Source organism: Cygnus atratus, chromosome 20, assembly GCF_013377495.2.
Source record: "Cygnus atratus isolate AKBS03 ecotype Queensland, Australia chromosome 20, CAtr_DNAZoo_HiC_assembly, whole genome shotgun sequence".
Lineage (NCBI taxonomy): Eukaryota > Metazoa > Chordata > Aves > Anseriformes > Anatidae > Cygnus > Cygnus atratus.
The window spans coordinates 9,686,622-9,697,532 of NC_066381.1; the positions used below are offsets into that span (position 1 = coordinate 9,686,622).

The 10,911-nt window shown below is 43.8% G+C and overlaps 1 protein-coding gene across 1 annotated transcript; it reads left to right on the forward strand.

Annotated features, from left to right (window-relative positions):
• The first annotated feature begins 9,582 nt into the window (after positions 1-9,582).
• ZNHIT3 (zinc finger HIT-type containing 3) lies at positions 9,583-10,881 on the forward strand. Its single transcript, XM_035560902.2, has 4 exons — positions 9,583-9,718; positions 9,826-9,983; positions 10,069-10,149; positions 10,377-10,881. The coding sequence occupies exons 1-4, from the start codon at positions 9,639-9,641 to the stop codon at positions 10,565-10,567; spliced, it is 510 nt and encodes a 169-aa protein (XP_035416795.1). The 5' UTR covers positions 9,583-9,638; the 3' UTR covers positions 10,568-10,881.
• Positions 10,882-10,911: the final 30 nt, after the last annotated feature.

Consider the following 10,911-nt stretch of genomic DNA (forward strand, 5'->3'; position numbering starts at 1 on the left):
TGGCCACTACGGCGTTAGTAGTGGGGTCGCAGAGCATTACGACTGTAATAACCATGGGAAATCTGACAGCTGACTTATGAGCAGGTCTTTATTCATAAAAAGGATGGCTATAAATAACATTCCAACAATGAAGATATGCTGGGTAGTGTTTTTCCATCCTGGATGAGGTAGATTAAAACGTGAACACGCGATGATTTGCCTAGCACATGGTGCTAAGATAAATAGTTACTGCAGTGACACGAACAATAAGGGGATTTGTTGCATTTTTGAACTTCCTAGTTCAGCAGTCTCTGTGGAGCTATCTAAGCAAGGTGCATGCTGAGCACGTAGAGAGACATGGGGGCGTGAACACGGCAGTGTCAGGTGCCAGCCTTCAAGGGCATGTACAAGACATTTTATTCTTGGGCTTTTTTTTTTTTCCAGGGGTGGTCTTCGGTGAGGGAGCTTAACCAAAGCTCTTGCATGAATTTTTTTCACCCTACCCAGGTTTAGCTGCCTGAAAGCTAAGAGCTTTCTAGAACCCTTCTGTTTAAGGCTGAAATATCTGAGGATTAAACATTTTGATCTTGAAATTCAGGATTTATTCTTTTTTTTTTTTCCCTTTTATAAACCTTCCAGACTGTCATTATTAAAGTGGTAATAATTTGCACTGTAGTCATGTTTAATTAAATCTTTAGATTTAATTTGTACCAGCAAGTGTATTTAGACTCAGTGAAAGACATTCCTTTTCCTTATAAATTTTATGATCTAAATAAGCAGGACAGACATAATTTGATCTCCATTTTTAATCTTAAAAAACTTACCTGACCAGTGCTTGGTTATCAATTCTCACTGGCATCTTTGCACCTACGAATATGTTCACAAGGAGTTGCAGTGTAGGTGGGTTTTCCACAAAGGCCTTTAGACATTGGACCTAAATACACGTGCGGATGTGGGTCAGAGAAGCTGAGAGACAAAGTTTTGAAGGAAGTCTATTACAGATCATTAAACCCAGGGTTATTATTTATTTTTTGGACGTAATGATTGCAGTTGTTTCTGTAGCTACAGGATAGATAAAAGCAGGAGGGAATGTCAAAAACAGTGCAAACTGCCCTTATCTTGTAGCCTAGTTGTGGAGTACAGCAGCAAAGATTTTGGAGATGTTCCCCTCAGCCTGGTTTCTGAAATGCGTGAGATCTGACCATAGCCTGCTACTACCAAAAGGGTTTCGCAGGACATTCGGAGGGACTGACGTGACATCCAAGGAAGCTCACATGTGTCTGAGCCAAATGATCCCACCATGTGCTGAAGGGAGGAAGCCCAGAGCGCTGCGCAGCCTTCCAGCGGAGCGGCTGCAGTCCCTCCGTGCCCCCGCAGCGCAGACGGGAGGGGATGAGAGCAGGTTGGGTCTGACTCCAGGGTCCAAATGCATTAGAGTCCCAGCCAAAGTCAAGATGGTGGCACAGCTTTGTGCCGGGGAGCTGGGCTGACCCCGTTGCTCCTCGAAGGAAGATCTAAGGCTTGCCAAGGTGAGACTGAATTGAGTCCAAATCCTGTGCATAGACAAGCTGACCTGAGAGGAACTGTCCTTGCAGTGGGAGAGGGAAGTACTTCCAGGAGATTTAAGACACAGATGAATTTCATGATTAGCGTCTGGGTGATTGGGAAACCTACCTCTCAGAGTGAGAAAACACACTAAGTACTCTACATTGGATTGCGTGTTGTAATTTTCTTCGTTAGTTCCCTGACCCCTGAACAGGAAATCTGGAATTTCTTGAGCAGTAGCTGTTGGTGAACCTGAAACATTAAGGTCTCATCTTTCATGTGAAAAACAGGGGGTGGCTTTGCTTCTCCCTGAGTCTGTTCTACTGGGAAACCTTGTTCTAATGTGAGGTCATTTCCAGTGGAGTACTTAGAAGCATTTTGGGGTGACTCTTTATTTGGTCTTTGGCTTAGTTCTGGTGCATTAACTGTGTACAATCAGTTTCAGTCTGTACTCGAGGATTAGATCCTGCATTATGTGATGTCATCATTAATAAAACTGAACTTCTCCCCTTTGCTCAGTATTCCTGATGTAAAGCACTATTCTTTATGTGAATGAATAGTTTTCGTCTGGTGAGTGATAAAACATCAGCAGTGTGCAATGCAACATTTGCTAGAATTATGAAGGTGTATTCTGAAGGCTGTGGGCCTCTAAGCTGAATATTTAGCTCTGAGGTTACAGCCTGCCTAGTTATTTTGCCTGGTTTTGAAGCATGTGCGTTTCCAACCTTTGCTTTCTTGTAACAGGATTCATTATTGTGCATCTGTAGGTGTTTAGTTCAGCTGGAAGATGCCATTTATGTGGACTTCTTCATGTCTAAAGGGATAAGATATGTCTAAAGGGATAAGATATGATCTGACTTCTTCACATATAAAGTAAGGGTAGAAGTCTTTGTTTACCATATGACTTTGGCTTCAGATATTTATCAATGTTTGCCTCCCTTTAGGCAGCCTAATACAAGTTCCTCAAAATTTAAAATAACAGTTCTGCCATGTCAGAGAGAGATTCAGGCTGTGCACAGATGGGGGGTGAGGGAGAGAGGAAGTTGCAGGGGGGTCCTTGCCACTATTTTGTGGCTTGTAGTTAACGTATTGTTGCATAGAAGTCTGAAGCCTGATGATTGTCTTCTCTTTATGCTCCTGGTGAGGGCCATGAAAGCATAGCTGGAACATCAGATAACTCAAAACCTGTGATGCGAAAATTCCTCAAAGAGAGTGGGTGGAGGAAGAGCAGAGAGCTTTCTGTTTTGAAAACATCTCAGAAAAATCTTGGAAGAAGATCATACATACCATTTGTGTCTTCCTCTCCAAAGAGGAAGACTTTAATCCACATAAATTAAAACATAAATTGGATAAATAGGCTCCTTATTTGTATTACTCCCTTTCCTGAAGGTTCCTTATTTGCAGGCCATATGATGACCACTGAAAAACTGTGTAGATGGATATTCTTGTCTCAAGGCTTTGCCGAAGGTCATGGCAAGCAAGAATGAATTTTTCTCAACACTTGCGCAGTCTGCATTTCACTTGCCAGTTTTGGGTCAGGTTATGTGTTGACTGCAGCTTGGTGAGTGGTATAGTTGGAGTGCAGGGCAGGTGAGGAGAAAGTCGAACTGTTGCCCTTCACAACAAACAAGGTCTGGTGTGTCAGGCATGGAAGTAGGAATTGGATGTGTGGCAGGAAGGCAGCTGGAAAAATATCTTTCCGTGCCTTGTTTTTCTTGTATGTACAGTGTGCGTATACTACTCTGAAGGTAGCACCACATCAGCTGTAGTGTGATTGTGCTGTGGAGTTCTCATTTTCATTACGTGAATGCAGCTTCTTCTCCCGTAGTGTCACATACAACTCAGGTTTCTCGGGGTATTATCAGCATAAAGAGCATTGCTGTTGCATGGTGTTAAGGTAAAAGTGTATGTCCAAGGGTTACTGCACACAACTACGAGGCTCTTTTCCTTCGTATCCTGTTTTGAAATCAACATTTGCATGTCGCAGCTGGGGCCTGTTATTCTGAGAGCTGCTGGACACTTGTGATTCCTGTTGAAGCCCATGCACTGCAGGTTCCGGGCATTTCTGGAACTGCAAGATGTGTTGTGTGAAGGTAGGTTTTCCAGAATGGTTACTTGAAATGAGTGCTCATTACAAATTCAGTGCCAAGGCTTATTACATCTCTTTCTCGATCTATTCAGCATGTTCAGTGATTATTGTCTTCTCCACAGGCATAATCTTAGGATAATTATTATTGAAGTTATAGATTCTAGGGCAGAAGGAGGCGTCGGTGAGAAAAGTATATTATTGCTGTTTGTTTTTTTTTAGCAAAATAAAGTAATGCCATGTCTCAGTCAGAACAAATATCAAAGCAATAGTAACTTGGACATTCAGATAAAGAAACATAGAAACAATTATAGTATTAAAAAGAGTGTCGTAATGGGTGAAAACTAGGTAAATATTAATCAAAGACTTGCCAACAGAAAGGTACAGCCAGTGTTTAAAATGTTAGCCTGAGATTCAGCTCCCTCCATACTGGACTTCTGTTTGATCTTAAGCAAATAATTTGATTGCTCTTTTCCCATCTGTAAAATGTAGATAACACTCTTTCCTCGCAGATGTGTCATAAGTGTAAGTAAGTAAAAAAAGATTATCAAGTTCCCAGAATATGTGATGATAAGAATCACCTTGCATAGACATTGTTATACATGCAGATTTGGTGGCACAATAATCCCTACCTCACACAGTGTTTGCTTGGAGTTGAAACTACTTTTCATCTGTTTTTGAGAGTTCAGACTTTCTCACAGAGGGCTGAGATTACAAATCTGTGTTGTTTTTTTTGTTTTTGTACTGAAGCATACTGGAAAAGTTATTTCCATAATAATATTTTCTCCATTAATCTAGTAACATTACACTATTTTTATGCAATTAGATTAGGGAATTAAGATTACAAAGCTTTTTGTTAAGAGCTATTTATATTATTCAATATTATTTTTAATTGCATTCTGACTTCATACGATCTTTCATGCTTGAACACCAGCTTTTCAAATTAGAGAAATTTCAAGCAGCATTTTCAGGAATATCTAGGGCACCTTGGAGCTCCAGTTAATGGATGTACTTTTCAAAATAACTAGGATATTTTCGAAGATGTCACACTTCTGGGTAGCCTGCAGTTCACCACAACCCTCGGACCTCCTATCAGTTCACAGAGCCATCAAACATGTAATTGAAAGAGATCAGGACTGCATGTGGCTTGGTCTGGTGCCCTCTGCTATTCCTGACAGATGTTCATCTGTGCTGTACGTTACTTGCTGCCTCACTTGCTGTTACTAAAAGGAGTTGCTGACTTGTGGTGCTGGCACTGAGAAGGTGACAGAAATAGTAGAGGCCTTGCTCAGCAGCAATCTCACACCAAAGGTGTGGCTGACAAATTTGTATGAGGTGAATTATACAGAATGCTTTTTCTGTGACACGTGAGAAGAATAGTTTATAGGATATTAATAAATCAGCAGACTTGTTCCCATCAGTTCCCAGCCCTTATTTCTATATAATAATTCTTTGGACTTCTTTGTCACAATCTGAAATTCCAATTATTTACCTGTGTAAAGCATTTCTAATATACAGTAATTGCATACTAATTACACACCAACCATGATATATGTTCATAAACTTCAATTTTAATAGAAAAAAATCTTTTTCCATTTAAACCCAACATTTTTGCACAAATTTCTTATGTTGTAAATTCTGACCGAGCTATTGTATTGGTCACAGATTTAATTGGAGAGCTGAAATTGCTGCGATACTGCCCAGATGTCACCACTGAATGTGAAAAGCCCATAAGCATAGCTGAGCTCCTGTTTTAGTATCACTGTATAAAATTATTACTGATACAAATTAATGCTTTGTTAAAACAACAGTAAGGGGAGAGGGGGGAGCAGTAATGACAACAACAAAAAACACAAATCAAACTACCACCACCACCACAAAGCATTTAAATGGAGCCGTACAAATTAATTGACCAACTTTGTAAGTGACTTGGCTTCACATGGATATTTTTACTAAAGGAAAGCTTGCAAAAACTCGCTGCTCAGTTGCAGTTGGATGCCAGGTAGCAGCCAGAGCATGTCGGAGTGGTCTCTGTGTGTGGGTGTTTCAAATCAAACATGGAGTGGCATAGAAGAACATTAGGCAAAAGAGAAGCATCTTCTGAGCAGAAAAAATATCCATGCTGTTCATATTGATACACTGGTGTACTTACTGCTCATCCACACTGCTCCAGTATTTAAGACTGCCATATTCCCCATTGTATACTGTAGATAATTGTTTGGTACAGTAGTGCCCTCTGCTGACTGGCAGCATTAAATGTATGTCCAAAGAATATTTTTTCTAGTCACATTTATTTTAAACTTCGTTTTCAAAAGTCATTGACATTTAAAAAGACAAAGAAATAAATGATACAATAATATTATGTTGCTGTGTTAATATATGTTATAGATTAACTTTAAAAAAAGCAAACGGAAATTGTCCTATAACAAATGAGTATAGATGTTTGTCATTGTCATGCTGTGTTCTCACCCAAGAATTAAGGGGAAAAAATGACATTTTCAGAACTGCTTAAGCAGCTAAAGTCCCCACTCCAATTACTCTAACAAAGAGTTAAGCCATTCTCCTGCATTTGCTTGTTTGAAAATTAAGTTAATTCAACATCTCATTAGGTTTTCCTTTGTTTGTTTTTCTCATATCAGTACCTCTAATTTACACAAGGAAAATATGTACAATTTTAGATATAGTGTTCCAACTTCTGAGTACTCCGGTACTCAGTACTGAGATATTTCTGTAGTCCAAAGCACAAGAACACCAGTGGCAATGGAGCTTCTTACCTTTTCAGAGCCTCTTTGTAGCACTGCAGTTCATCGTGTCATTTTGCTTACCAGCTTGGGGTTTGTTTGTAGATATGATCTAACCATCCTTAGAAAATGAGTCACCGCTGGTCGCATCAATTTGTAATTGTAAACAAGAGAGCAAACAACTAAGTTCTGTTATCTTTCAGTTAAGTTTTCAAACCAACCACACTTCATGTGATTATTAAGCACGTAAAAGTGTGCTGTCTTAAGTCTGTATTAAGAGGGATCTTTCATTATTTTGCAAAGCAATATTTCTAAGAATAAAATAGCAGGTTTTGTGACTAGGGTAGTGACTGAAATAAGAAACCTCTAGCTTAATGTCAGCATTTTTGTCCGTTGCTTGTGTCCAGTCTGGGCAGGGGCAATTAGAGAGATTAAAACTGGAGATCTATAAACTCCAGAACCAGAGATGCCATCTGTTTTAGTGCAAATAAAGCTTAGGTGGTAAGGTGACATCTTCTCTTCTTATACAGATATTGAATGCAAAGAACTGGAGAACATGACATTTCTTACCCAGAAAACCTCAAACAGATTCTTGACCTTGAGTACTTTATGAGTTATGTGAAGTCACTAGAGTTGATCTCAATTTAGGCAGGTGCTTAAATCCCTCACAGGGGTCCAAATTAGTGACAAAAAAAGTGATATTCTTCTTTGTGTGCCATCAGTCACATACCCTCTACCTAAGAGAAAAATACTTCTATTTTCTGACTCTAATCTTTATCTGTTTCTATCTAATCTATTAGTGAATTAGAGATGAATCCACGTTCACTCAATTTTAGAATATCTTCAGACTTGTAAACCACTCGTGTGATCATTTGTCTTCACATGAACTAGCCAAATTTTCCTCTTGATAAAGGTTGCTTTAAGCAGATCAGCTTTATAATAGTAAATATGTTTTACACTTCTGCCTATCCTAGCAACTTAAGGGTAGTTGGCTCTGCTCTGAGTTGGTAACCCAAATATTTAAAAACACGAGTGGTTAAAGATTAATCCACTGTCATGACAATGATGTGGCAACAGAAGCTGTGCTTCAATATCCATTTTTTGACTGGAGAACAAGGTGGCAGTAACACTCATGTAGTTGTACAGTCTCTTGCCGCATACGGGATGTGTACAGCAGACTTCATTACTGGTTGAAAGCAGGATTTCCCACCATGACTGGATACTCAAACTGTTCTGCTAACTATACCAAAATTTGGAGTCATTATTTAGTACTTGCACTGGGCATCCCCCAACTGACCATTAACATAGCTTCTGTGATCTTCAACTGCATAGTCATCATCACCAGAATGGCGACAAAGGATCTGCACAAGCCTATCTCTATCCTCTTTTGCAATTTGGCTTTTTCTGATCTCTTCACAAGTTTTTCTGGCTTTTGGATTTCAGTGCTGTTCATCACCAACCCTGACAATACAATCTTTGGATCCAAGGGTATGCTTGCACCGTATTCCTTATATACTACGTCGATTTTATCTACCATCTATAACTTGGTAAGCATTGGAATCGAACGCTATCTGGCTGTGGCTGAAAGTATCAGGACAAGGTTCAGGGTTGCTAGAAAACATTCCATAGCTGTAGTTTTAATTAGCTGGATCCTTGCTTTCTCTTTGGGCTGCTTGCCCTTGATGGGCTGGAACTGCTTGCATATGGGAAGAAATCTCTCAGTCCTCTACAGCCCGTTTTGCGTTGACTACCTCATCTTCATCACCATTCCCAATGTTGTGGTGGCTTTTATTGTTCCTCTGTTCACTTACCTCAGAATCATTATCATCCTGAGGAAAAGAAAGCTCAGAATGAAAGCATGCGGACAAGCTACCGGCACCTACAAATCCGCCGAAATCCAGGTGGCCAGAACTAGTATTTTTATATGGCTCCTGGCGTTGGTCTCCTATGCTCCTTTCTTTGCAGGAGTCATATTCGATGCAACAAACCACCAGTGCCCCCTCGATCTCTACCCAAGCGTCTACATCTTCCGAAACTGCACGGCCATGATGATAACCATGAACTGTTTGGGGAACCCGCTGATATACACCCTGAAAGCCAAAGAGCTGGGGGCTAAACTCAAGTCACTGAGATGCCTTTCTGCCAACCGCGTGCAAGCCTGCGCCGTGGCCAGTATCTGACGGGGACCGGGACCGGCCTTCAGCACCGCCCGGGGGACAGCGCCGGCGGCCCCGGGAGGCCCCGGGCCGGGCCCCGCGGAGGGACCGGGGGGGGACCGGGGAGAGCGGAGTCAGCCAGCCGCCCTTGGGAGCGGCCCTCTTGTGGTGTTTTTGCGGGTTTGGGGGCAGTTAAATGGCTGGAAAGGCTTCAGGACTGCCGGCGGACGTGTGATTTTCCTTCTCATTTACAGTCAGGACTGTAGCTTTGGCTGCTGGATCTGTGACTGGGGGCATTCAGCACTATTTTGCTGTTGTAATTTTATCTGTGGAATCTTATCTGATAGAATTTTATTCTATCTATATTTGTAGCTGTGTTATGTGATTCTGTGAGACGTTCGTGCCTACGCTTTTCATATTTCTGCTTATAACTAGAAGTGAATCCATGGTGTTGAAACGTGAGCTGCGCCAGGAGAAAACCTCGCTGGAGTTTTTCAGTACCGGAATTGTAGCGAAGCCTCTTGTACACAGCAAAGCAAAATAAAAATGTCAAGGCTGGGCATTTTGTGAAAGGAAGAGGTCTCATCCTCCCTCCTTCTCCAGAAAGGAAATTAGATACTGGGTCATAAATGTGTCATACCCCAGTGGAGATGAATGCTTGTGGTTGGTTAGGGGGACATTGCCCACAAGGGTCTCGGTGCTTTGTTGTCTTCTCTCTCCCCCTGCACAGTCACATCCTGGTGACATTAGCCTGCCTATGTTTAATTTATGCTCAGGTGTTACTCAGTGGTGCCACAGGGCCGCGACGATGGCCTCACACAGGCACCATCCAGCCCCAACCAGCCCTCCCCGTTGAAGTTGGACTTTTTAGGGGTTTATTTCCAGTTTATTTCTTTGTTTGTCATTATTTCGGCGTTCCAAGCGGCTTGAGCCCAGACGGAACAACCCCAACACTCCGCTAAACAGCGGCTGCGAGCAAAAAAAAAGGCGTTTTGTGTAAAAAAAACATAAATAAATAGCCCCACTACGGGCCGAGGCCCCGCCGCTCGGCGCTGTGCTGGCCGCGCCTGGCGCTGGGCGGGGCGGCGCTCGACGCTGGGCAGGCCGGGCCTGGAGCGGGCCGGGGCCGCCATGCGGGCGGCTCGGAGCTGCGGGGTGTGCGGGGCGGCCGGGGCGGCCCCGTACCGGTGCCCGCGCTGCGCTGAAGCCTAGTGAGAGGGGGAGCGGGTTGGGGGGGGCGGGTTTGACGGGGGGGGGCCCGCGGCGGTCCCCGCGTGAGGGGCGCCGCCGGGCCCTGACGGGAGCTGTGTGCCCGCAGCTGCTCGGTGCCGTGCTGCAGGGCGCACCGCGCCCGGTGCCGCCGCGACGGGGACGGGATCGACACCGGGAGCGGGGCCGCGGCGCTCTCGGAGCCGGACAGGGCGGCGGAGGGGCTGGCAGCGCCCCGAGGGGCGGGCCGGGCCGGGCAGCGCGCAGGTACGGGGTTGGGGGGGTCACGGGGGTGGGTGAGGGGGTACGGGGGGCTGGGTACCCCCGCCCCGGTTTTCCTTGCCGCCCCTAGGCAGCCCCTGGTCGGTGGCGGACATCCTGGCGGAGGACGACGAGCAGGACCGCGTGCCGCTGCAGAAGCTCAAGCTGCTGGGTGAGCCCGAGGGGTCGGGGGGTGTGTGGGGGCCTGCCATGCCAGCTGGGGTGGTGTTACTGCGACATTGTGCTCGTCCTGGTTGTGCAGCTCGCCTTGAGGCTTCCCGTGTCACATACCTGCCCTTTTGCCACCCCTCCTTGAGAGTTTATCCTCAAAGTAACAATGTTCTAAACAACGTTTGTAACTGCTCGGGATTAGCATCGTTTATCTGTTTTTCTCTGAAGGAGAATCTGAAGAACTGAGAGGCTTGCTCCTGAACCCACACCTCCGGCAGCTGCTGCTGACGATTGATGAAGCAGAAGAGAAGAGCTCCCTCATGAAAAAGTACATGCAGGAGCCGCTATTTGTTGAGTTTGCGGACTGCTGCTTGAGAATTGTTGAACCCCCAGAGAAGGAGAACATTCTTCCTGAGTGAGCTACCTTGGGAACGTTTTGCTTTCCTTGAGTTTTTCCTCTGACAGAAGAGATCTTACGGCAATGGTGCTACTGTGGTGCACCATTCCGGGTATTTCCTCTGGGTTTGGTCACACTTCACTCATGGATGTCAGGACTCAAATTTTTAATTTAGAGTTGATAAACAGTGATACAGTATTGGACAGATTTCTAGATACTAGGAAGTAAATTTGATATTACGTGGACTTGCAATCTTTTGGTAGAGAAATCCTGTCAACCATGGGAAACGCAGCTTCCCAATAATAATTATATTAAATATGTCGGCATTTATCTTAATCCACAAACTGTTCTGAAATGTTTTTGTTA

What these genes read in the sequence shown, in the direction of transcription:
- ZNHIT3 (XM_035560902.2), top strand. Translation starts at nt 9,639, where the DNA reads ATGCGGGCGGCTCGGAGCTGCGGGGTGTGCGGGGCGGCCGGGGCGGCC. An exon ending in CCGGGCCGGGCAGCGCGCAG is followed by an intron (nt 9,984 to 10,068) that starts GTACGGGGTTGG and finishes TGCCGCCCCTAG; the next exon opens with GCAGCCCCTGGTCGGTGGCG. An exon ending in GCAGAAGCTCAAGCTGCTGG is followed by an intron (nt 10,150 to 10,376) that starts GTGAGCCCGAGG and finishes TTTTCTCTGAAG; the next exon opens with GAGAATCTGAAGAACTGAGA.